The sequence below is a fragment of the Sparus aurata genome, chromosome 13 (genome assembly GCF_900880675.1).
Source record: "Sparus aurata chromosome 13, fSpaAur1.1, whole genome shotgun sequence".
In the NCBI taxonomy this organism is placed as follows: Eukaryota; Metazoa; Chordata; class Actinopteri; order Spariformes; family Sparidae; genus Sparus; species Sparus aurata.
In genome coordinates, this window is record NC_044199.1 from 24,588,814 (window position 1) to 24,615,003 (window position 26,190).

The window sequence follows — 26,190 nt, forward strand, 5'->3', positions numbered from 1 at the left end:
AATGTTTTGTTCTGAAAAAAACTTTCTGTAACAACTTTAACTTCCAGATATTTGTCTTTATTAGTAATGATGTGAGTGTTTTATGCAAATCTGGGTTTGGGGGATTTATTAGACCGCAGTGCCCCATCTGTCGTCAAAGTTATATCTAGTGAAGGGTTACAGCTGCGTAAAACGTTGATAAATGTATCCTAGAATTTAAATTAAATATTCAAATGTTTCTGATCTCAAAAGAGTGGTTTAAAACTCATTTTGCAGCAGAGTCACAAACCTTCAGCAATGAGCTGAGTGGAAAATCTGGGTTTCAGGATACTTTTTTAAGCTATACAAAATAAGGGACTCTATTGTTAGACTAAGAGACTTAGCAGCCACAGTCAAAATAGATTAAACTGCAGCATGAGTATTTATGAAGGTGTGTATTAATAACAGATAAAAACAAAGAGGAAGATTTAGATTCACATAAAAGCCTCTGTGCTTTTCTGTATTCGCTCCACAAAGCGTCTATGATTCTCACAGTAATTTCCCAGTCCTACTTGTGGACATGCTCCATCACCAGCAGGGCTCCATGAAAAATGAATGGCCTTGGAGGGAGTGTGGGTCCCTGGATGATGAACTCACTGTAGATGAGTGCATACTGAAAGATTTATACAACTATTCATGCTCAGTTTAAGGCATGGCATATGTTTGAGGGCTGTTAAATCGAGAGTGATTATAGCACTTACTCCGATATTCCTACAGGCCCCCTTGGCTGCCCAGGTCAAACTGACACACATTCGACTGAGGACTCAACAAATTATTATTTCTATAAAGCTGAGGCCGTCTTGAGGCCCTGGAATTTAATATAAACAGTAAGCTGCATTATTTGTGGCGAGTTCTGCACACAGCTGTGAGAAAAGAGGTTTAAACCCTGTCCAATTTCACACCTCTGCACATTGCATGCTACAGCAGTGTAGCAGAGAGTGAACCACAACAGTACGTCTGTGGGCCGTGAAACCAAAACAGTGAGCTGAAGGTCGCTGGAACATTCTTTGTAGCCGAGTGGACCCTTAGAATCTTTACTGAAGCAGCTTTAAAGGATAAGTTCACCCAGAAATGAAAATTTCAGTTATCATCCACTCACCCTCATGCGGATGGAAAGTTTGGTAAAGTTTTGTAGTCCACAAAACATTTCATACAGCTCGTCTGGCATAGTCTGCATGTGCGGAAGGCCCTAAGATCCCAAACTGATTTGAAAATATTTTTTTTTACAACTTTTATAAGCCAAAATCTTGACTGCAGCTGCTTAGCTAAAAGCATTAGCATGCACCCTGTCTGAGATAGGTGCACAAGCTGTATAAGCTATAAATACATCTTTTTTTTTTTTTTTTTCAAATCAATTTGAGATCTCAAGGCTTACAGTGATTCGGATTAAACCAGATAAACTGTACGGAGCCATTTTATGTTCTTTTTTGGGTGCTTTTTAAGTTTTAAAACAAATCTCCATCTGGCGGCAACTCTGTTTTGCTGTGAAGTTCCAGAAATGTTTTGTTGACGAGGACACTTCAACTGCCCTTCCTGCTAGCATCCAAACTACAATAGATATCTCTCTCACACATTAGATACACTACGCTACATACAGAACACTGTAATTTCTTCACATTCTGTTGATAATTTTTGATAAGTTTTATTGAAGTAAAAATTTTAGCATCAAAATGTTCTGTAAAAGCTTGCTCCTTCTGTAGGGCTTATTCTCAGCTAACAAAACCACAGCGATTCTTAGCTCCAGGTTATTATATACTACTAGAAACATACTGTAGATCCCTCTGAATCCTACCCAGTGGATTTATTTGTTGATTATATTTTGCATTCATAATCCAAATTTGCAAGGTAACCAAAGTTATCAAATAGATGAAGAGTGAAATGTAAAAAATGTGTCTCTGGCTTGTAGTGGAGAGGTATAAAGTAGCGTCAAATGGAAATATTTAAATTCAATTACCTCAGGAAGTACAACACTTGAGTAAGTGAGTAAATGTTAATCTTCACCACTGTCACACCCAAAGTGAAGACTGAAACCAAACTGGTGTCCCTCTTAATGACTCATTGTGTGTCAGACTATTATTTAGACAGACTGTTCTCTCCATGACACTGACTGCATCTTGTGTTAATCTGGATTAGAAACTGTAATGACAAAGGTCTGAGAGTCTGAATGCTAAACACATATCAATGTACACACTGCTGTCCACTCTTTGTGTGTGTGTGTGTGTGTGTGTGTGACATTGTGCATCTTCATATGAAGGAGCTGATATCTTTAAAGCTGCAGGCCAGCAGAAATCCTCTTGATATTCCCTCCGCGCACACACCACTGCTTTCACTGCAAGTCTCTGTCAGCAGAATTTCTAATGAACTGCACAAAAGCCAGTTTACCATGCATGCAGCCATGCATGCACACACACACACACACTGAATACACACACACAGACAGGCACAGATAACTTTCCTTTGGTGCACAATGGAAATGGCTTCAGGAAAGAATGAATGAGGCTCTTGCGCACGCAGAGAGGAAATGTCTTTCCCAAATTGATTTTTCTCGTTCTTAATGATGACCCTGTCACCGAGCACTAGTGTGTGACAAAGTGTGTGCATTTATTATATGAGGATTTTACATTTTTGCATTCTAAATGAAGACATACAACCTACTTGGGTTGTTCCTCTTCTAAATGGCTGTTTCAGATAGTGAGAGTAGAGGAAACATGGAGAGAAAATGAGGGTTATGACATGCAAGAAAGGTCCCCAGTCTGAACTGAACCGTGGATGTTGCATTAGTGACTAGGCAATCAGACCACCCGCCTGTAGAGACTGAATATATACATATTTTAGATCCACTTGAAACATGGTTAGCTAAAAACCATCTCTTTCCATCTCTTAGATTGGACTCTGAGGGTGTTCTCTTCACAGCCAGTACGGAGAGGAGAAATGATTACAGCCGCTGATAATTCTCTCAACATACATATGGGCAGAGGCAGTGAGAACTGGACTTGGAAAAAATGTGAACCAGTCCTTTAAACTGCTGTTGACACTGTGCCCGAGAGGCGTTGATTGAACAGTTTTACACTGTCAGGTGTCATTCCAGCCAATTAGTTTGACACACACATGTTCCTCACTCACACTCTTCACACAGTTCTCTCTGCCATCTTGTAGCTCCATTAATACATGAATACATTCACAAAGAATACATATTTTCTATTTTACTACATCTGCCAAGAAGGTTATGTTTGCACTGATTTCCGTTTGTTTGTGTATTGGCTGGTTTGGCAGCAGGATTACAACTCAATTTGGATGCAGGATGGGTCTCGGTCCAGAATAGAACCTTTTCTCTTTTGGTGTGGATCCAAATAAATCAACTTATCTAGGAATCTTTTTCTCACTTTTTTTAACGTTGTGAGATAAGGCAACATCTTTTTTAATTTCTCGGGGAATAATGCTTGGATCTTAATGAAAAAAATCAGGTGTATGTATGTGACTGGTATAGTATAGTATAGTATAGTTTAGAGTGATACAGGACTATTAAGTTTGTTGATGGATACAGTTGAATTAAGGGGGACTGTTACACCTTATTTGAGGTATGCACCCTACTGTGTGTCATTCTAGTTTTTCATTTGAAAAAGTAATACTGGTATATAATATATATTATATTATGTCTTATTATGGTATATGTTAGTTACACATTTAGTTTGTTGTCACAAGCAGTTGAGAGAGAAAAAGGGTAGTAGAGCGCTCATGGGAAGGATTGTAGAGGTGAACCTCAGCTCAGCTTGCCCAGAGCACCTCTCCTTGCAAAAATTCAATGTGGTAATGTGGTAATCGATTCGAAAGACACATTGATGTGATTTTTGGCGCGTACACCCTCATGCCTGGGACACAGTGTTGAGCTTTAACCAAGCTTAACTGTGCTGTGAGCTGATAAATCCATGGCGCTGTCCATGGTGCTGAAGTAGCAGACAGATTTGTTATTGCGCCCTTTTCTCGAAGTCCTACTCCTCTTTCAGTTTTTACCTCAGCACTTTAATATTCTCTAAACTATATACTATAAATACTCACTTCTATAATATATCAGACTACAATATAGTGTCACCTTAATGATCAAAGTGACGTAGCAAGTAGCAACGTGCAGTCGCAGAAGAGTGAGAGGATTATAGAGACGTTGTGGTCACAGTTATGCTGCCTGTCTTGGTTGATGGTGTGGGGGCAGAGGGCTGCTCCCATTGGGCCTACTCCTGTTAAAAATTAACAACTCAGTTCTTTTCTGGCCAATTTTAAGTGTATTCATCTACGCAAATCTGTTCAGTAAACCCTACAGCAGCCAACCTAAAAAAAGATTATATAAATAAATAAATTACATAATTTGTAGAGAAAACTTATCAAAATTGCTGGAAGGAATCCACCCGATTAAAACATATTTGAGGCCATTAAAGGCTAAATATCCACTCTGTTTCCAACTGAAAAAAACATTTGATTCAGTCAGTATATATCTTATAAAACCTCTCATTCTATAAACAGCCCTTTCTTGACAGTTTGCTCGCTGACGTTGCTGCATCGATCACTCCTTCAGCTGGTGGACGGTACGTCATCGGCAGTTCACCTTTTCCACCCGCCTCCAGGCGCTGTGAGCATTAGCGTGCCTCCATCATTTGCACACAAGTTCGTATGATTAATCCCACACTTTGCTCAGAAGTGATCACACCCCCAGTTGACGAACAATTCTGTTCCTAAGCAACTGATCCTCTCTGTGTGGGGTTTGCATGTTCTCTGTGTGTCTGCGTGGGATTCCTCCAGGCACTTCACTTTTCCTCCCACAATCCACAGACATGCAGCTAGGCTCGAGTGAACACTTTAAATTACCCCTACGAATGAATGTGAGTGTGAGTAGGTGGTCGGATGTAGTTGGTGCTTTGGTGTAGATGTGTGTGAGAGGCTTCATCCCTCAACACGAGATATGGAAATAAATGGTGTATCAGCGAACACTCAAAGGTCTCATGTAGAATATTCTTAATGATCCCTCCAGTTTTCATGCATTGGTATTTCGGTGTTAAGAGTAGTGATCATTAGACCCCACACAAAGCAGCAATAGTTGGAGGAGTTTTTCCCTCTGTGTTGCACTACAGAACAGGTCTGGAATTGATAAGATTGATCCCTGAGGGAGCGTGGCTTCGCTCAGTAAATTTCATCAAAATCTGCCAGTGAGATATTGATATTTCTTGTTTACAAAGATTTGGACAAATGGTGGTCAGCGTCACAAGTGTAATTAGGAATCATCCTCTCGGACCGTGTCTGGGACGTGCCTCTTTGTCATCTTTGGCTGAACTCCCTCCCCTGAACTTTAGAAATAAAATGTATGATTTTAAATGTATTTATCAGCGTCTTCTTTGCCATCTGACCGTTAATGAAAACTGAAAGAAGAACCCTGACAATATGGTCTGTAGGGTTACAACTAATGATTGTTTTTATTGTCCATCGGTCTGTTGATTTGTTTTCTTGATTGATTGACTGGTTGTTAATTATCAGAGAATGGTAAGGGGTGCTGATTTGTGTCCACTGGCCCATGGTGGTATCCTTGAGTGTGTTTGCTGTTATGGAGGAGATGGAAAATATGAGGATGTTCACAGCTAAGCAGTTGGAAGAACTTTGGACTTTTCTTTTCTCTCTTGAAAGCTGCTGAATAACATAAATGTGCTCTGTGGAAGTTCTGTGTCATGCTTGAAGCCAGTCGTTAACAGTTGGCACCCAATCAGCTAATTTATTAATTGTTGCAGCTCTCCTGTGATGAGTAGCTAGACACTATGTTTTGTTATGCACACTGTGATAACATGGTCTTTAATGAATACTATGATTTGTAATAAATACTGAATAAAAACACTGAGTGCTTTGATAACAAGTTCTGTAACGACCACTGTAATGATATTAATTATAAAGAGCACCTTAATAATAGGCCAAGATAGCACAGATGTGTATATATAGGATCAATAGGGTTTAATATATAGGTTTAATTCAGTACCAAGTGGGAGGATGTGTTATATCATTTTATTTCTGAGTTTTGTAAAGTCACAAAAAACAAATACAAAATAAATAACAACTATTAAATCACTGGAATTATTACTGTTGTTCTTCTGCTCATTCTGTCACGATATATTGATTCAGGGCTTCAGTATTTGAAACAGAACTTCACTTAGATCAATTTAAATTCAGTCTTTATCTAGTCACCCTTTAAGCCGATGGGAAGTTGGGTACAGTTTTGTAGTCCACAAAACAATTTCTGAAGCTTCACAGCAAAACAACGTTGCTGAATTCACCTAGACAACTGATGTAGACGGGGAAAGGTTTTAAAATGTGAAGAAAGAAAGAAAAACAAACAAACCCTAAATGGCTATGTACATCCTGTCTGGTAGAATCTGAGTGGACTGCGAAACTTCACCTGACCTACAGTTGGTATGGGGATGAGTAGATAATAACTGAATAACTGCTGCTTTAAAGAAACACATAAATAAAAATGTTTTGTACATCATTGTATGACATTGGGCAAAATGTCAAAAAATGACAATTAATTTCCTACAGAGCCTGGCAGCTGTCATGAAGAAATAGATACATTTGGGCACACAAATGAATAATTCATGCTCTCAAAATTAAAAATCACCTGCACAGACTTAATATGTGGACAGGATTTAGCAGACAGAATGTGTATGTAGGAATAAACAGAATGAGAGGAGGAGGTTATTGTTATTATACTGCTGCTCATTAAGATTTCTGTGCATGTCCCCACCAACCACCATGGCAGTCTGGCCAGTTGGAGGGATCCGGTGCTCTTGACCCAAGTGTAGGACAGACAGACAGATGGAGCAAGCAGCGATCAGCATTCTCAGCCACTTTCAGGGCAGGTAAAGTAAGACAGGCTCATCCTGGATGTCCTCTGTCTGTCCTGTCCTTTCCATATTCTAATGATCAGTGATGTCACTGATGTGGTGACATGTTGTCCTGTTGTTGTCATTGCTCTCTTGTTGTCTTGAGCCCGGAGGTTTTACTGTTTGTTAAGCTGCAGAACATCCCTCCCACTCCTCCTCCCTCCCTCTACTATCAATTATATTAACAGCAGCTTGAAGCTTCCTCCAAGCATGTTGCTCCATTTTGTGACAGGAAACCTTTCTGCTGTTACTTTATGGCCTCCTGCTACATTATCGCAGCGCACTGGTAATAGAGCTTACTCTCTATTCTACTCCAGGCTTTGCCCTGCTATCCAATTTGTCTTTCCAACACTAGACATTTTCTGGCGACAATGAAGTATTTTTATGGCCGTGCTGATGTCATCACATTTCTGTTTGTCCCTCATCTCCCGGGGCACAGCTTACAGGAAAATGAATTATACAACACAATGGACAGGATGGATTTTCTGCAGTCAACTTGAGGCCAATTTGCCCTGACATGACTTGGCTGATGTTTTCCAGCTAGCTTTACAACTGGAGAGGACCTGCCAGCATCCGTTAACAATTGTGTTTTCCTGCTTTCTTCCACTCGTTTTAAATATGCATTGCCACTAAGAAGCTGGTGGAGTCACGCGGTACGCCAAGTTTGCCCTTGATTGACATGAGGGCCAAAAATAGCATGTTAAGCAATCCTACGCTGATCGTTAGTCATATTAGAGGCCCTATGCATTGTGTAATCACACAACATGTGAATCCACTGGAGAGCTTTAAATCATTTATTGATTTAAGCGAGCAGCTCAGGCAGAAACACATTGGACAGGCAGTACTCATGCATACAGCCTGGGGGTTTGAGCTTCCCACAGGGACTGTGGGTGAGACTGGTGTTTTGACTAAAAACATTTCTCTGTGTGTGTTTGAGTGGCTCGATTGATGGTGTTTTGCAAACATTTAGTCAGATTTGTATTTGTTTGAGTAGAAAATATGTGCACTGAAGTAGGTATTGACTGCTGTTTATAGATGGCCTCAAAAGTCTACAGTACTACAGTGCTACAAAAATGCATTCTGTTATTTAGCAGGAGTTAATATGAGTGCATAAGATTGTGTTTCCACTATCACATGCTGTATATATGACTTAAATAAATGAGAAGGTATGCTTTAATATTATATGAGGTATGATTAAGTCATAATAGGTTCTTTTGATTCGGATGGAGGATTTGCTTTATATCCACTCACACACATCTTTATTTTGGATTAAATTGTATTTCAAAAATAATTTGGGAGTTGATCGTTTCATGTATTAAATTAAGTATTATCTTCACTCAGTTGTTTGTTCAAAAGAGGTTTGTATTCTGAGGGTTTTTCTCGAATAGCGGTATTTTATTCTGAAAGGGTGTCGCTGCCGGCGGAAGTGAAGGAGTGCGTTATGGTGACAGCAGTTCTAAATCTCTAGTCAAACTTTCGTTTTACTCCGCAAACATTGTGATTATGGCGACGTTTTTTGGTGAAGTTTTGTCGGTGTATTCTCGGGCCGTGGAGGAAGATGAAGAAGACCTCGAGGAAAACGAAGAAGATGAACAAATCCGCAGAGAACTGGAGGAAAAGAGGTAAATAACGCTAGCTAGCTAGCATGGACACAGGAAGTGGTATAAGAAAGCATGGAGGTATCAGATTTAGTAACGTTAACTAAACTGGCGAAAAATTACTTTTTAGAAAATACATTTTATTTGAGCATTATCTTTGCATTTCTAAATCTTTATAAATGTGCACTACACGCCAAACCATGATGTAGCATTACATCTGGCAGCGGCTCTATTGTTAGCATGCTAGCTAACGTGACACATGAAATCTCGGTAACGTTACCACCCCATCATTCTTATTCAACAATTTGAATCATGATAATAATAATAACTCTAGTTAGAATTAGGTCGTTAGGTTATTTAACACACAGTAATTCTTTAAAGATATTTCTTTGAACTCTTAACGTTCAGTATTTGTCAACAATACGACTTTGGCATGAAGACGGGGGTACTCAGTTGCCAGTTTAATTATAATACCGTTAATTGTATAATTATATATTTATTGCACCGTTCATACATAAATTGAAGCTCTATAGTATGGCATTTCAAATAAAACACAATAGAAAACAATAAAAAAGAATAAGTTCATAAAAATTGATTTTGATTTTTATTGAAAGTAATGTAATAAAATGTTTAACCATACACAGTGCTTGGGCATAATGGCTAAAAGGTAGATCAAACTAAAGCAGTCTAGTGTAACTTTCCCGCAATAAATACAAATAAGATAATGTTCACTTTTTGTTGAAAGTGTAGGGTGCTGCAGTTTGTGGTGCTGTTGAATTGTATTGTGTTATAATGACAGGTTTCGATCCTCTTCATTTATATCAGAAGGGGTAGGCTTGGCAACAGGAACACTGCAGAATAATCAACAGTTCACAGTAAGGCCCTATAACATTTGTCTTTTGATAAAAATCTAAAATTGTATGCCCTCAATGTTGCGTCACTTTTCCCACTTGGTTTTCGAAAAATGGTATCGAATCAATAAGGTATTGTGTCAAAGTTAGAAATCCCACTATTGTGACATTCCTTAATTGGCTGTATGGACTGAAGAGAATTCATTTGAGTGGACAGTTAAAGTCCTTAAGCTTTCCTAACCTTTCCAGCTCACTGCAGGCACCTGCAGCCAAGGTGGATTTCAATAAAAATCTTCAAATGATAAGTTGTAAGATGTTTTACATTGCTCCATCTTCTCTAACCCTTGTCACTCTTCATCAGGGAGATTCATCTGCAGTGGAGCCCTGAAGTCTCCGAGTCGCTGACATCCGGGAGCAAGTTGCCGTGTTCAGACTTCATCGTCGCTGTGGGACACAATGCTGCCAGTAAGTGGCTGCCAGCAGCTTCCAGAGTCACAACTCTCCTTTACGCCACATTAGCTGTGATGACTATCACAGATCAAATGAAACTTTAATGGTGATCCATGTGAGGAAATTTGACGTCAGAGTAGTTAACACATATAACGCAGATTTTAAGAATATTTTTGCATGGGCTTTTAAAGATAATAAACTCAGTCATGATCATAAAGTACACTGTGACTGGTAACCTCAACAATGTGTAAAATATTCAGCTTTCAGGGGAGGAAAGCTTAGGCCCTCTGCTTCTAGTCTTTATGCTAAGCTAGGTTAACCGCATCCAGACTCCAGATTCTTACTTAAATGGGCATGAAATTGATGCTGATCTTCCCATCTCACTCTTAGAAAGAATGCAAATCAGTGTGTCGAAATGTAGAATTACTCCTTCTTGCCGTTAAACTATTTGTTTGGGTGTATACATTTATTGTTAATTTATTATGTGTATGGTTTCTCTCTAGCGATGATATGCACTGTTGATGTTTAAGTAATTACAGATCTGTCTCACAGCAGTGATTATTAATACTGACGACAGGTTGTTTTCATCCAGTTTGTCAGTAGACTGGAAGGACGTGCTGCTGTAACACGTACGTCAAATGTAAAACAGCTGGTCATTAATGACAGTAGGGCTACAGCTGCTGATTATTTTTGTCATTGATTGAACTGCTGATTATTTTCTCAACTAATGTATGGATTTTTTTGTCTAAAATGACAAGAAACGGTGAACAATGGCCATCACAATGTGAAGCACAAGCACAGAATGCTTTTTTTTAACATATTTCTTTCAGTTTATCATCACATAGGCCAATCCCCACTACACACACATATTCCTGATTAAAAGGGAAAAACTCATGCCTCATGTGAGCCGTTGTCGTCTGCCTTCGCAGGGTTTCTGTCAGTGTACGTTCTCACCTCTGCAAACTGGGACGCAGTGGGACATGCATCCGTGTGGAACGAGAGGAGCCGGGCTGTAACTGGGCAAACCAGCGAGGAGTTATCATGTGTTTTCTACAGACAGAGAGACAACCCATCAGTGAGTGACACACACACACACACACACACACACACACACACACACACACACACACACAAACACACAAACAACGTGCGTGTGTTTTTGATTAATGCCACAGAAAGCACCTGAATGTTTTAAGCTTGATAATCATTCCGTTTAATAGGTTTTTCTCCTGAGCTTCTATTCTATTTATTTTTTGTTGCTTGTGTTTAAGGGCACATTGTAATGTCTGCTTCAATGTCAAACTATAAACATTTGACGAATCAAAGAAGAAGCTGAAAATGGAGAAATTAAAAGAATGCAGTGGCCTCAATTGATAATAGAATAATAGTTTGCAAAGCTATTTATATGACTGTGTCAATTCAGCACAATTTCAGTCTCTATTCTCACATTATAGCATAATTGGCCTGACAACAGCAGTGTTTGCACCTTAATGCATTTCAAGAATAAAACATGAAACCCCACTTCGGCTACAAAACTTGGAAAGTAGGCCAAGGCACACAGGATTACAGAGCTCTGGTAATCGGATGTGTCTTGCACAGACTGTCAGAACACAGAGTTGGAACAGAGTGGTCAGCTGTGTGTGGTTATTTTTTATCGGCCTGGTGTCGTTTGCACGTGATTTAATCAAGATAAACATAGTGGATGGCCTTCTGTACTGAGGAGGCTTCGTATTTATCACGACTTCCTTCCTGCTGCAGGGATTCAACAAACTGAAGGAAGAGACTTTTCTTACTTTGTGAAGCAGCTGTGAACAACAGATACTGTCACAGTCACCCATTAATTCATGCATCATAGATTCACTGAAATTTATGTGACCACAAACACATTTCTATTGCTCATTTAAATGCATGTATGGGTTAAGGGGTAATTTTGTAAGGCTGGCATTTTTGCTTGTATTGATAAAGGGTGGTAGTGAGGTGAGCCAGAAGGAAGGGGAATGACATAAAACAAATGGTCTCCGGCAGACCAGGAAGGAGGTATGTTTGTTTATAGAGCTGCAATGGTTAGTCTATTAGCAAAATAATAACCACCTATTGTCATGATAAGTTGATAACTTAGAAATGCCAAACATTTGATAGTTTAGGGTTCTTAGATGTTAAATCTGCTGCATTTGCTTGTTTGGAATTTGGATTGAGTCTTGAATGTGTTGTGTACCTTTTGTGTAAAGAAAATTTTAATGTCCAGAAAAGACGGAAGTGTTGGAGCGATGGTTGAGCTGATCACGGAAATTCTTATGTTTTTTGTTCTTTATAATGGCATCATTAGGATCAGTCCTTCCTGCCTTTGAGTTATGTTTCAGATCAACTCAAGTTTGTATTTTATCCACTAATGTTGTTTTCATTCCCGTCCCTGAAGGTTTTGATCTGCCAGGTGGCTTGCTACATTGCAGAAGACCAGCAGTTTCAGTGGACAGAAAAGGTACGTAAATACTACAAAATCAGATGGATGACTGTATAGTTGTTGAAAGTATGTGTACTTCAGTTCATTTTCAATACCGCATTTTAAAATAATAATTACACATACAGTAGAATCTAAATTAATGAAGCTATCAAAACACAAAACAGATCTGCAATCTGATTTCTAACTCAAAGCTGCATAGATTTTAGCATTATTACAAATGTCTAGGTATGTAGTCAGGGGCCCTTTTCCTGTACACGGAAAAAATATGTTTTTTAATCATCCAATGTTCATTGTATCAGAAGAGGCTTCAAGTATGTTTTTTTTTACTAGTTTTGTGTCAGTTTAAAATTATGGTTTTGTGACAACCTCTAATTAGTGAGATCAAACAATATTAAGCAGCAAAATTTAGGGCAGATACCACTCTTGAGTATCTCCAGAAACTGCTGATCAACTTCTGATCAGCCTCTAGCGTTTACAGAAAATGATGCAAAAAAACAAAAATCAAGCAGTGAGCAGCTGCTGGAGGGTTGCCTTGTTAAAGTTGACTTGACTTGTTAATGAGAGATCAGAGGAGAGCAGCCAGACTGGTTCAAGTTGACAAGTAACTTGAATAACTATTATGTTGGAACAGTCCTGTGCAGGAGAGCATCTCTGGAGGCACAGCATATTGAATACCACACCCTGTTCCACTCCTGTCGGCTAAGAACAGGACACTGAGGCTATTGAGGGAACAGCCCCAGAAAAACATGACAACAAAAGATTGGAAAAACGTCACCTTGTCTGATGAGTCTCGATTACTGCCGCTATGTGCAGATTGTGGGGTCACAATTTGATCCTAACAACTTGAATCCATTCTGTCTTGTGTTAAAGGCTAAAGTTTCAGGCTGGTGATGGCGTAACATTGTGGGGAATGATTCTTCACCACACATAAGGCTCCTTAATATGAGTTGACCTCCTGATTATTGCTGACCATGTGCAACCCTTTGTGGCAACAGTCTACAAATCTTCTAATGGCTACAACAGCAGGATAAGAACACGTCATCGCAGGCTAGTTCTGCCAACATAACAATGAGCTCTGTGTCACCAGATCTCAATCAGGATATTTGCTGTAGTCAAGAAATCTGTAGCCACTGTCTGTATGGAAAACAACAGTTTCCTGCTCCTTGTTTAATCAATACCACAAAAATGCAAGTTTTTCTGGGGCCAGAGGGCAGGTCCCGGGGCTGGAAATGTACTTCAAGCTATTTGTCTACTGGCCCACACAGTTTGATTACAATGGTCAAAGAAAATATGTAGGTATTTTTCAGAGTGATCATCACATTGAAGGTGATTTTTTTTCTTTTCTCTTATAGGTTTTTAACTGTCTGCAGCACAGAGAGCTGAGTGTGACAGTGCTGTCTGATAGCTCTGTGGCTGAGTACAAGACGGCAGACTATCTGTGCAGTAGTTCCGCTCCCTTCCTGCGCTCTCTCCACACCGGTGCTTTCAGTGGTCAGTCCGTCTGCCAGACGCTGGAGCAACCCAACATAGTTACTGGACTTCCTGCTGCAGGTACTGCTATTGTGTACTCCAGACTAGAAACATTACCTGGGGCCCACTGACTGTTGTCTTCACAAGTGAATTATCTGATACAAATTAATCTGCTTTAAAAAACATATATATATATACAAAATTCATAAAACCCCAAGATCTAATTGTCAATGATTGCCTTTTTGAGATAAATGCGCTTACATTGTCTAATGTGCCAGTAAATCTCAAAAGGCTATCCACCACACTGATGGATGAATGTTTGTACCAAAACAATCATGTCATTTAAAAAGAATGTTGACAGTCTAACCCATTACCCAAACCCTCATTCAAATGCACTTGAATGCACCTTGTAAACTTAGAAATCCATACTAAAAAGGGCAAAAGGTTGTTAAAAATGAGAAAGCTTCTGTTTTTGTTTCTTATTTTCCTCTGTTGAAATACACAGGCTTTTACAACAGCATTTTAAATAATTAGATGCTAAAATCATAACAATATTCCATTAATAACATGCCAGCAAAAGTCCCAGATAGCATGTAGGGGCCTTCAGAGCTGTGGTTTCATCCTGGTGAAAACAACATGAAGCAAGTTGAAGCTTAGTGGTCTTCTCTCAGTAACACATTTAGCAAAGTCGTGACACTGCAGATCTGTTGTCACTGTTGTCTATGAAAGAATGAAGCACAACAATGCAATGCAGGGCAAAAGTGACAAAACAAAAATAATGTTGTCCGGATGAGTTTGATTCTCCATTTTTCCTGTTGTGTCCTTGAGCGAGACACTGAGCACAAATTTGCTTCTGATGTGTGTGTTTGGGTAAAAAACTTTGTACAAAAGCGTCTGCCAGCTGAATGAAATGTAGTGCCATTAGGCTCCTGTCCACTCGCACACAGTCCTGCATCCTGATTTGGTCATTGGGGTGCCAGTGCACTTGGAGACAGCGAAAGTCCAAGCTTACTGAAGTATCATTGTGATAAAGACGATGATCCTGTAACACTGAGATACTGATAGGTTACACACCTTATGTCAAACTGTCTTCACTAGACTCAGCTGTTTATTTCTTTTTTTTTCTGCTTTTCCTCAGTACTGAATCACTGTGAGGTCCACCGCATCCCCGCTGTTGTTTACCAGTGTTACAGTGATGTCATTGGCCTGGACTCTGTCACCATGGAGACCTACAAGCCTGCACTTACCAAGCTTGGCAAGTCCATACAGGTGAGCTGCTTTTCTTTTTATATCTGAGTAGGCTTTTGAAAGGTTAGAGTTGTCAGGAAGACAGGGAGAGCATATGCTCTGCTCTTAAGTTTGTCAGATATCTGCTACATGAAGAATGAAGGAAAAATGCTTACCTGCCTTTGTTTTCTTTCTTTAGTGTTTGTTTAGTATTTATTTTATCATAAATTATCTTTGTTAATTTTTAGTTTTTTGAGTTTTCAAATGGTTTTGAACCTAACTCAACATGGCAATGGGTAAGAAATGAATGCTGGAATGCATCTGTTTTTTTTCATTTTGCACATTTTATTAAACTTTTCTCTTTCTCTCCTCAGTTGGACACGTCTCCGAGTACTGACGTCCTCCGCAAGTTTGTCAGAACCACCAACATTCAGAGTAATCTTTATATCTGAAAATGGCCCGTGTTGCACACTTTTGAGTGCAGTTTCATTCTATTTTCCTGTGGTAAAATTCTGTCATTTTTTTTAATAAAGAAATTAAGGAAAAAAAGCCTTTGTTCAGTTTACTTCAATTATCGTATATTTTATATTACCATTAAGCGTAAGGAAAATATGATTGATTTAAGGCTCTTCACTATTCCTGTCAGAAATGCAGACAAGCATGCTTTCAGTTGGGTTAATGAACAAGGAGACAAAGAAAGAGATTCTGAAAGGCTTTTACAAGGCAAAGAAATTAAAGCAACAGATTTAATAATGATTTAAATTCATCACATAATTATTAAACTTTGGATTATGACTAAATACCAGAAAATATGACTTTCCAAGGCTCTTGTTTTGTTTTATTTCATTTATTTTTGTCTTCCTCCACTTTTAAATCTTTTATCACATAAAGCCTTTTAGAGTGACTCTGATTGAAAACATCCTGGTCAGCATAAGAATAGAAAGCATTTTATCCGCACATTACTTTCTTTCATGTTCCTGCTCCCACTGATAGCGTGACAGTATTGTGGTAACGATAAATCCAAAGTAGGACAGTAAAGCTGAAACAATTCAGTGTGACAGAGTTTGCAGAAACAGGTCAGAGCCTGAGAGAATACCACAATTTGTCTCACCCACTTCAACTGACTCTCAGTGGACTCCAAGGGTTTGAAGGTTGACCAAACGGCTCAGGCACAAAAGAGAAGTATTCAGCGATTAAAACCTTTTCAGGTCCAGTGGTGCTTAAAGTGTAAAGAAACTGAATATAAAAAGTAAAAAAGACTACCAATAATAGAAAATAACAAGAAATCTAGTTAATCTGAAAATTTCCTGTGCTCTGTAAGAAACCCCAAGTCTGGACTGTGAGCTCTGCTCATTAAACTGCCTTCTGCTCATCAGCAGAGAATGTAGTGATTGGGGTCATTTAAGCCTAATTCCACCTGCTGCTGTGAGAAATATTTACTATTTTATTAAATTAAATCTAATGTGATTTGTGATTTATGATTATGATTATTATTATTATTATTATTTTTATTATTTTTATTATAATTTTTATGGGTGGATGGATCTCTGTTTTTCTAAAGGCATTATGCATTTTCACGGTCTCGCCTCCTGTCCAGAGGGGGGCAGTAGTGCGCCATTGAGCTGTTTGGCAAACGCCAGAAACTTAAAGAAGACGAAGTGAGCGAAACTCAAAACAAACCAGTTGGTGTCCACAGGGAAACGTTATAGGGGTTTCTTACTCAGTTTTCCCTTTTCTTTTGGCAAAACAAAAATAATCGTATCAGTGCGTGATACATTCGACAAAACTGCAGTAACGTTACGCTGATGTGTAACCACGGCAACTGGACACCGAGAAGATTTTAAGATTTGGGTTAGCATTAGCTTAAATTAGCAGACGCTAACGTCACCAATGAGTGCTAGTCGGCTTATAACTTCAACAAACCGCAGGTGTAAAGCCTCGGTCAGCCGGAGCAAGACGGACCCGCCATCCTCCAGAGCCAACAAGGTGCTAGCCGAGAGGAACCCGAAGGTGGTGGCGGTGGGAGCCTGGGTGGAGGGCGGACATGACTGCCTGGAGCACCCGTGTGTGAGTTTGGCATTTAACGCTAATGAGCAAAGCTAGCTTTAACTCTGTTGTCAGGCTGCTAGAGACCGCTATGACCAGGCAGCCTGCAAGTTCAGGGAATGAAGAGTTTGGTTTGACATAGGGGCTGCTACTGACCCCAGGGTCGACCGAGGTGAAGTTAGGTTTAGGTTTGATATTGAGCAGACATTCATACCGGAGACACCCAGGGGCGTCCCTCCCTCAGTTTCACCCAGTGTTGACAGCAGGAGGACGGTTAGCTCGTCTCCCAGAACCGATTGTTTGTTTGATTTTCACAAAAACAATATTTCTTCATCCTAACCTGATGATATTAGTGATGATGAATATTAAAAGATAATAATAATAAACTGATTTCATGTAGCACACTTATTTTGATTGCTTAGGTGTTGTGTATTTTTTTTTCAAAAGTTTACTTGTAAGCCACTGGCTTTTTTTTTTTTTTAAACCTCCATGTCCTGTGACCCAGTGACTCTAAACCAATGCCGAATTCTATTACTAAATGGGACAAATAACACCCTTTTCATTCATTCATTTAACTGTTTCTTCTATTTTATATGAATATTTATTATAAGAATTCAGCATTTCTTTTCAATAGCTTCCATGCCATGTGACCCAGTGACTCCAAATCAATGCCAAAAAATCAAGATAGCAAGCTGTGGAAATGACAATAGGGAAATGTTGCATTTTTTTTTTTTTTTTTTCTGCCAAAGAGCCATTTACACTCAAAGACGTGTTAAAGCCTGACTGATGCTGATATTGATATTTAGAATATGATAGAAATATATATTTCAGTATTTTTCATTATTAATATTATAACCTATCCAATTATAGTATATCCATATGAATTAACTTCTCTTTTTGGTCCACCCACCAAATGTCTCTTAAATGTTCAAATATTACAAGGGACTCAATATTTTACCATTGTTGGAGAGTGAGGCAAATATAATAGCCACTTGTAGACTTTAGCAATATTTGGTGGGTGGCTGCAGCTTATTTTTTACCCCTTAGCACACGCAATTTTGATATAAATTCCTTATATTTGGTTGTAGGTTTATTTAAGAATTGTGACACACACTTAATTGTGGTTTATGTAGTGTAAATATGAGCCTGTTGATATATAAAGTCCTGTCTGGTGGTCAGGTATGGGGTTGGTGTTCTTTTACAGAAATGTCTTGTTACATATGGGTTAACATATGCACCGATGCTGAGATATGTGCAAAACACCAGCAACTATTATTCAAACTGTTACTCAAGTAAAAGTAAAGAAGTATTGTCCTGCAAATTCACATTAATATTTTTGTTGTTGTTTTTTCCTAAAGTAGTCCAAACAATCTTCTCATGTCTTGTTTTAGTCTCTGGCTTTGCTAACTGAGGAGATCCAGGCAGAAAAGAGGAGGGAGAATGAAGAGAGCCTTCTTCGGTTTCAAGAAGAAGTACGCAATCGTGTGGCACAGCAAGTTCAAGTCAGCAAGAAGAGACAGCAGCCACTGGTAAAAAATTACATTACTTTGACGAACAGTGAAGCATTCTTTTCTTTTTTTAAAGATTTTTTCTGGCATAGACACCTTTATTAAGCAGTAGACAGATAGGAAATACAGGAGAGAGAGGGGGATGTGACATGCAGCATAGGACCTCCGGCCGGAATCGAACCGGGGTCGGCTGCGTGTATGGCATGCGCTCTAACCACTCAACCACCTGCGCGCCCCAGTGAAGCATTCTTAAGATTTCACAAGCTTTTAATGACTTTTTTCACACACATTTGAGTAATGGAATAACCAAGTTATTTTTTCATTTATTTGATCAAACATGTAGTCAGAAAATAGTGGAAATGCTCATCACTATTTCACATTTATTTAAATTACTTTATACAACCTACAGTCCAGTCCATCTGTTTAGGATAAAGTTAAACAGAGAAAAAGAGCAAATCTTCACAATAAAAATGATTGGAGATAGTTTTTTCTGATGTTTCACTCATTCATCCATCAACTGACTAATTGTTTTGATACTACAAGAAGCCTGATTGACCTCCACAATGTAAAACTGTGTGTTTGTATCCAGGTGAAACCTGATAGGAGACTCCCACACCGGAAGTTTCAGGTCTGGACCCACCATGTTTCTGCTGCTGAAAAGCTGATGTCTGGTGCCGGAGGTGCTGCACAACAGAGGGTGGTGGAAAGGGGTTCTCAGGAGGTGAGAGGGTATTATATTATCAAGTAATTGAACCCAGTGGCTTGCTTTGCGATATACAGCCAGCTCTTTCTGGTCCTATTTTCTTCAGTATTTGGTCTGCAGAGTCAGAATGATTGTATTGTTTCCTTGGATGAGTGATAAATAATGTGACAGTGATTAATCTGGAGGATTATTTATTTCCATGTCCTTTTTTCCAGATGACTGAGGGCATGAAGCAGGTCAGACTCAGACTGGCTGCTTGTCGGATGATCCCGCATGGGGAAATGACGTCAGACCTTCCTGGAGGTGAATGGAAAATCTCTCCAACCAGACATGTGAGTGCCTCTGTCTCACACTTGTTCCTCTTTTATAAACTTATAGTTCCTATAATTGTGTGCATTCATGGTGTAATAAAAAAATATTTTTCCTCTATATCCAAAAGAAAGCTGGATCTGTCATTCTGAGGGAAGAGCAGGAAGTGGAAGTGGGAGAAGAAGATGAGGGAGACGATCATCTCTTCACCAGTCAACACGAGTATCCCCTCGTTCAGCAGACGGTTAATAAATACCCTTTATCATGCCTCAGTCTGTGTGGGCATTTTTAAAAAATGAAATCCTAAAGGATACATGCAGACATTCTCTAATATCCTTCAAATGATTTTCAGTGTCATTTCAGCCAGTAGCAGGTTCACTGTGTATCAAGAAGGGCTGTAACAAATCTAAATATGTCATATGGATATGAACAGAAAATGCAGTCTGAACAGATGCAAACGACAACTTAATTCTACTCTAATATTTTGTCTTTCCACTTAGGTGTCAGCCGACAGAATTGGCCTTAAACACACACTCAAGTCTTCTCAGAGTCATTATTCAGTTAATAAGGAACAGACATGAAGGAAAACTTACTCTTTCCAATGATAGAGGTGTTTATGTCCTTAGAAATAATTTGAAAAGGCGCTCATTATAACTTCAGATTCTGACTTCAGTATGAAAACTAATTCAGTGATCTTCTGTACATTCATGGTTAAAGAAACAAACTCATAGATGCAGCCTCATGATAGTAGCAAATTTGCCAAAATGTAAATAAACACTGGCTAAAGATCACAGAGATAGATATTAGATAGATATTTATCAGTTTGATAATAACTTGAATTGTTTTTTGTTTTTTTCAGTGCTCTGTTTATTGATTTTTTTTGTTTAAATAATTTTTGGCCTTTACGTGGCTTTATTCATAGAACAGCTCAAGAGACGACAGGAAACCAGGTGAGAGAGAGAGGGGGAGTGTGACACGCAGCAAAGGGCCCCAGCCGTATGTTGTAAAAGTGTATATATATACACAAAAAAAGTCAGAAAAAAAATGTTCCACTGTCTTGTTGAGTTATGAATTTGCAGTCAAGGTACCCATAAATTGTAGAAAATCTGTCCACATCTGATGGATTCTTCAGCTTTGCCTTTTACTATGAATGTTTTTTGTTTTTTTTCTAATGTGAAAGTGCAGGACATTTCTTTGATCCATTGTTTAGAATTTTGTCTCTCACAGTCCTTCCATCTTAATGCTAATTGTGTCAGTTTTAACTAAATATTATGTGCAATGCAGCTTGACTAAGTTGCATTTTGCGACAGTGGCTGTCACAGGTGCTTGGAAAACTTTTCTGGCATGATAGTAGTTTGGGCGGTCTGACCAGCTAAGGGTTAGTTAAAAGCCCTGTGGTGGAAATGCTTGATTAGTACGTGGTGTTTGTTTTGTGCCAAACAAATAATAATAAATAATTAAAAAATATAATACAATAATTAAAGTTTGTCAAATTAGACTGTAAGCCAGGATAGACCAGATGTGTGTGAATTATAAAGAGAAGCTGTGTTCCAGTTCAGAGTAGCAGAAGGCCTCCACTTCAGATTAGACAGTTCAGCATCACGAAACCTAAAACATATTAAAACATGTCTTCGGGTGTCTCTCATCTACTCATAAACCCAAATAGTTCAAACTTAATGACTTGATATTCCCAGAGATAGCTGATAGAGCGTAATGACACAGTGTTAACCTGGGGCATGGTCCACTTGACTGGTATTTACAGTCGAGATGTGATGTTATACTTCACCACATGTCTAAAAACATTATGGAAGTGTACAAAGTTCATGATAGTTTATTTGAATATTTTCCATTTCCCTCTAACGCCTTGTGATTCACTACAAAACTACAAGGAACAACAATTAATAATGCTGTTTGGGCCAAATTTGATGCAGATTTGTTAAGAATGAACATCTGGGTATTTTTGTCAACATTGATTAACCAGATTTAGACCTTCCAGATACAGTTGAGTTTAACCTAAATGTGTTCTCCAGTCAGTGTGTTAAGCAACCTCAATCAGCTGGTTGCCCCAGTGATGATTTAGGTCTGTCAAAAGAAAGAGGGAAAATACTTACACAATCAGTTCTCCTGTGTTTTATGTTAATTATGATCAGTTAACAGTAGATCTAAACCCCAAACATGCACCTGGTAATCTGACTCTGACTCTGACTGTTTCAGCTGAGTGGACATATGCCGTGGGATCCGGACAAATCACAGCCTGTTTCTAGTATCCAGACCAACCCCGAAGTCCCACGGGTCCTGTGGCCTCTGACTGAAGCAGAAGAACAGAAAAGACAGGTAAACATTAGACCTTTGGCTTTTTGTGTTCAAGCCCTGTCAAGCCGAATGTTACAGTAGTTTGTCTCTCTGCAGCGTCAGTCTCAGTTCCTGATGCACCGCCGTCTGTACATGAACATCGAGAGAGAACAAGTGAAGGAGAACAAACAGCACAGGAAATACCTGAAGAGGACGGCAAGGTGACCGCAACATTTTCTCCTGCGTCACTTCCTCTTATTGGTGTACGATTAGTCTTTAGAGTATCTATCAACCTCTGTAGCTTTGAGAGATGACTCTCTAAGTTTAAGTTATTTATAATGTTTTTCAAAGTATTCACAGCAGAACCAATAATAAAAGATAGATCAGTAAATGGCTCGATACTCTGCTTCTGTGTACAATGTGATTCTTTGGTCCCAGTGAAAATGTCTTCTCAATTGTTCCCCTCTCCACTTAAGGATCAAAGCAGAGAAGGAGCATATTCGTCTGGAGGAAGAGAGAAGGTTGGAGAAAGTTCGGCAGCTCGCTGAGGCCCAACAGAAGCTGGAGGAGAGAGAGCTGCTGATTCTGGAGCGATTGAAGCTGGAGGAGGAGGACAGAGCTACGGAGCTGCAGAGGAGAAAGAAACAGGAAAAGGGGAAAGTAGCTGCAAGGTAATTAATGGAGATTAAGTAGCTAAAGTTTAGCGGGGAACTCTGCTGATCTTCCACATCAAAGTCTGTTTACAGGTCTGAGCATATGTGAAAAGTTGATTAATGCCTTTTGTTGCTCCAGCTGAGTTACCAATTAATACAACTTAATGGAATTTGGTTTTGTTTGTAATAAGTCGTGTGAACAGGAATCAGACCAGTGCTACAATGCAACAATTTTATCTTTTTTTTTTTTTATCTGGACAAAATTAACTGAACTGCATCTTACAGAAATATAAGAGGCTGTTCAAAATTGATATAACCATCCGTCCAGAGCGATCAGATGCAACCAGTCTCAAAATGGGAGCGAGGTGACTTATTCCACGAGTAACAAAGCAGTAGCCTTTTTTAGTATCTGGAAATGTAAAATAAATTTGACACATTTGTCATCGATATGTTTTGTTATTTTATAAGTGTGGTGTAAATGGTGAAATCAGTTGAAACGGTGTGTTCAAACAGCTGTTGGGAGGTTAGACATTCATGAGACATGAAAACAGACTGACAGGCTGTTACAGTGATGCCATGACAAACTAACCCTTTTTACAAGGAAAGAAACATCTTAATGTAGTGTTTTGTCAAACTTACGAGACGGCAGCGATTATTTCCAGTTTGTTAAAGCCGTTTCACAAAGTTTGTTCATTTTCTTCTCCTGTAACAACTCAACAAATCACGCAATTTGTAATGGAGTCTGGGGATACGGTTGTTACTGGTCAAATGGTTAGTTGAACTGGACAGCTGCTAACTCGTCAGGTTAAAACAACCAAAACAGATGTGAACAGATATATTATACATTGACAAACTGAAACAGCTGTCTGATGCGAGTATCTCCTTCATGGAAATAACTTCATGGAAATCAGGGCCTAGGTGTCTTCACGAGGTGAAGCTGATAAACGGGCTGATTTTAACTCTCTGCAGATTCATTGACGCTCTGAGAGCTCAGATGAAAGAGCGACTGTCTCAGGAGAAGTTGGACCTCCCTCCTCTCTGCTGCTGTGCGTCCTCATTCTGGGACTCCCACCCTGACACCTGCGCTAACAACTGTGTCTTCCACAACAATCCCAAAGGTACTCGCTGCACACACACGGCCACCTGCCTCACTCTCTACACACTCCACTATTTACCTTCAACGAAACTAAACATGAAAACATTGTTGACAGAAGCTTTTGTCTCTTCCACAGAGTACGCCAAGGCGCTGCATTCAACAATGTTGAGTTTGGAGTTACAGTAAAGTAAGCTGATGAACTGCAGTAGATGTTGTCTTGTACAAACAGGCTCCTTGCTGCTTGTATAAAGGAACGGTTCAACATTTTGGGAGAATGATAGCCGTTTTTAAGTCTAGAAATAACTCAGCAAATATCGGATGGATTGCCATGACATTTTGGACAGATATTTATTTTTTCATTGATGATGAATACACACGATTTTGATAATCCTTGTCTTTTCACCTGCAAGTTTTCACTTATCCTCTGACATACCCAACATCTACTTGATGGATTGGTGCCAAATGTTGTACAGACATTGATGGTTTCTGAAATATTAATCAAAATGACCAAATTGGTAATAAAAAAGATAGCTTTTTGAAAACTGTAATATGATAGCATCGATTGGATGCTATTTCAGTCACAGTTTTTCTGTCTTTCAGGTTGTGTGTGGAGGTGTGCTATTTTGTAGCAGCCTGATGTCATTTGCATGTGATGTAATGAAGGACAACTGTGTGTAATGGCTCTGTGCTCTGGTGAGGCACTGCTCAAATCAGAGGCTGCAGATTCATCAACATATCTGTCCTGCTGCCTTCAGCTGCTGGGATTTAATGAACCGAAGGAGAAGCTTTTCAGACACTTGACTGGTAATCAGCTGTGGACTCCAGGAACTGTCTGAGTTACTTATTAATGTATAGTACAATACAGACCGTTTAACCAGAGTTCCTGTTTTAACCACATTGAACATTACCTTTTGAGGCTGGGGAGTGTTTAGTCAAAATTGTTTTATTACAGTTTTAAGCATTTGTTGTGTGATTGCTTTTAATTTTTTGCTGTTCTTGATAAAGGTTGAGATTGGCAGCAGATTGATGGATATAGTTCTGAGTCTGTTCTCAGTGCAAACTATATTTTGTTTATTAGATATATTTTAAAACCTCACATGAGCTTATGGTTTATTTATTGAGAATTTAAAATATCTGTATGTTTTCGTACTCTGTATTTAAATACAGTACAGTAATATGTAATATTGAGAATGTGGTTTTGAGGATTTGCTGTTTGTTTTGTGGAATTTGTAGGAATCTGCTTTAGGTCATGTCGATTTTCTCCAGGGCTGTGTTTAAAAGAAAAATAATGAAAATATACATTTTGTGATGTTTTTAATTAAATGCTTCTTACAATCATTCCTAAAGTGTGATCCTATTAATATTTACTGGTTACTGGTCTTATAAAATGATTTTTAATCTGTCGTAATCTCTTCCTGCATGTGTTTTTTTATTTTTATAATGGATTCATTTCGGTTGAACTGCTTACATTTATTCTCTAAATGGGTAAGAGATGTTTACATTTTGTATTATTTATTTGTATTGTCTTCCCAGTGCCATTTGTAACATAGTCATTACATAGTTGTACATGTATATTGTATTCAATATTTAGATATTTTAAAGATAATTTAAGGGTGCCACATTTTTTTAATTTGCAGTCTGTTAAGATTTTAAAACTTGTGAATTGACAGTCGAAAACGGTGAATCCTCTATTTAATGAAATATATAGAGGATTAAAATTTTACAGAGCCAGGTACCACTATGAGCATCAAGTCAATGTTTGATGGTTCAAGTCTCATTTTTATCACATAATTTAGACTTTTATATCCCATCGATTAGACTTTTACTGTCATATTAATCATTTATCTAATAATTTATCTCCCAATTTCAACTTTCTGTCCTAAAGTTTAGACTTCAGTTTCAAAATTTTGACTATTTAATCTTACAATTTCAACTGTATATCCCATAGTTTGCTTTATATCTCATAGTTTTGACAATCTGTGTCATAATTATGGCTTTTTATCTCACAATTTCAACTTTACACCAATAATTTTGAGGTTGTTTTTTTTTTTTTTTTTTTTATCTCAGTTATAATTTACCATGGGAATTAATTTTTTCATCAAGCTTGGTTTTTTTTCTCCTTGAACTGGCAGAAATTGATCGCATTCTTCATTTATTCAGGGAAGGTCGACTGAAAGCAAGCTCTCTTTTCCAGTGACGCCCTGATGACAAACACATGAATAAACAAACCAATATGATCATAATTCACAATTACATTCAGACTGTAGAACATTGAACAATAGGCATTTGAAACTCTCTAAAAATTAGATGATTTAATTTAAGAGCATGCTGTAAGTCATTCCAGTTCTGAGGGGCATAGACCTAAAAAAGCAGTCTTGTCTAATTCAGTCCTCACAGTGGGAATGTTTAAAATCAAGGACTCTTGTGAACAAGTGTGCAATTTATAAGTTGTAAATGAAATAAAAAATGGTAAGATAGTCAAGTAAAACATGCAGCAGGGCCTTGAAGATAAAATCACGCAGTGCTGTTCCTTCCTCACAGATAAAGATGGCCATCCAACTTTGCCATGAAGAACACAGCGATGAATTCTAAACTCT

General features: G+C 38.6%; 2 protein-coding genes across 3 annotated transcripts; both read left to right on the plus strand.

The window, feature by feature from the left end:
• The first annotated feature begins 8,324 nt into the window (after nucleotides 1–8,324).
• psmg1 (proteasome (prosome, macropain) assembly chaperone 1) lies at nucleotides 8,325–15,535 on the plus strand. The gene is made up of 7 exons (XM_030436958.1): nucleotides 8,325–8,551; nucleotides 9,740–9,843; nucleotides 10,758–10,903; nucleotides 12,245–12,307; nucleotides 13,642–13,840; nucleotides 14,898–15,028; nucleotides 15,361–15,535. Exons 1-7 carry the CDS (start codon nucleotides 8,433–8,435, stop codon nucleotides 15,436–15,438), a joined length of 840 nt encoding a protein of 279 aa, XP_030292818.1. The 5' UTR covers nucleotides 8,325–8,432; the 3' UTR covers nucleotides 15,439–15,535.
• Nucleotides 15,536–16,615: 1,080 nt separating this feature from the next.
• Nucleotides 16,616–24,939, plus strand: ccdc15 (coiled-coil domain containing 15). Of its 2 annotated transcripts, XM_030439033.1 has the most exons (11): nucleotides 16,616–17,053; nucleotides 18,424–18,561; nucleotides 19,130–19,261; nucleotides 19,459–19,575; nucleotides 19,683–19,796; nucleotides 21,767–21,886; nucleotides 21,962–22,065; nucleotides 22,321–22,515; nucleotides 23,467–23,615; nucleotides 23,730–23,780; nucleotides 24,194–24,939. In XM_030439033.1, exons 1-10 carry the CDS (start codon nucleotides 16,877–16,879, stop codon nucleotides 23,777–23,779), a joined length of 1,296 nt encoding a protein of 431 aa, XP_030294893.1. In that variant the 5' UTR covers nucleotides 16,616–16,876; the 3' UTR covers nucleotide 23,780; nucleotides 24,194–24,939. The 2 variants fall into 2 exon arrangements, with proteins under 2 accessions (XP_030294893.1, XP_030294892.1); XM_030439032.1 differs by having other exon boundaries at nucleotides 23,730–24,939.
• Nucleotides 24,940–26,190: the final 1,251 nt, after the last annotated feature.

Coding starts and splice junctions, on each gene's coding strand:
- psmg1 (XM_030436958.1), top strand. CDS start 8,433: ATGGCGACGTTTTTTGGTGAAGTTTTGTCGGTGTATTCTCGGGCCGTG. Junction 13,841..14,897: donor TACTGGACTTCCTGCTGCAG/GTACTGCTATTG, acceptor GCTTTTCCTCAG/TACTGAATCACTGTGAGGTC. Junction 15,029..15,360: donor AGCTTGGCAAGTCCATACAG/GTGAGCTGCTTT, acceptor TTCTCTCCTCAG/TTGGACACGTCTCCGAGTAC.
- ccdc15 (XM_030439032.1), top strand. CDS start 16,877: ATGAGTGCTAGTCGGCTTATAACTTCAACAAACCGCAGGTGTAAAGCC. Junction 19,797..21,766: donor ATCCCCTCGTTCAGCAGACG/GTTAATAAATAC, acceptor TGACTGTTTCAG/CTGAGTGGACATATGCCGTG. Junction 22,066..22,320: donor TACCTGAAGAGGACGGCAAG/GTGACCGCAACA, acceptor TCTCCACTTAAG/GATCAAAGCAGAGAAGGAGC.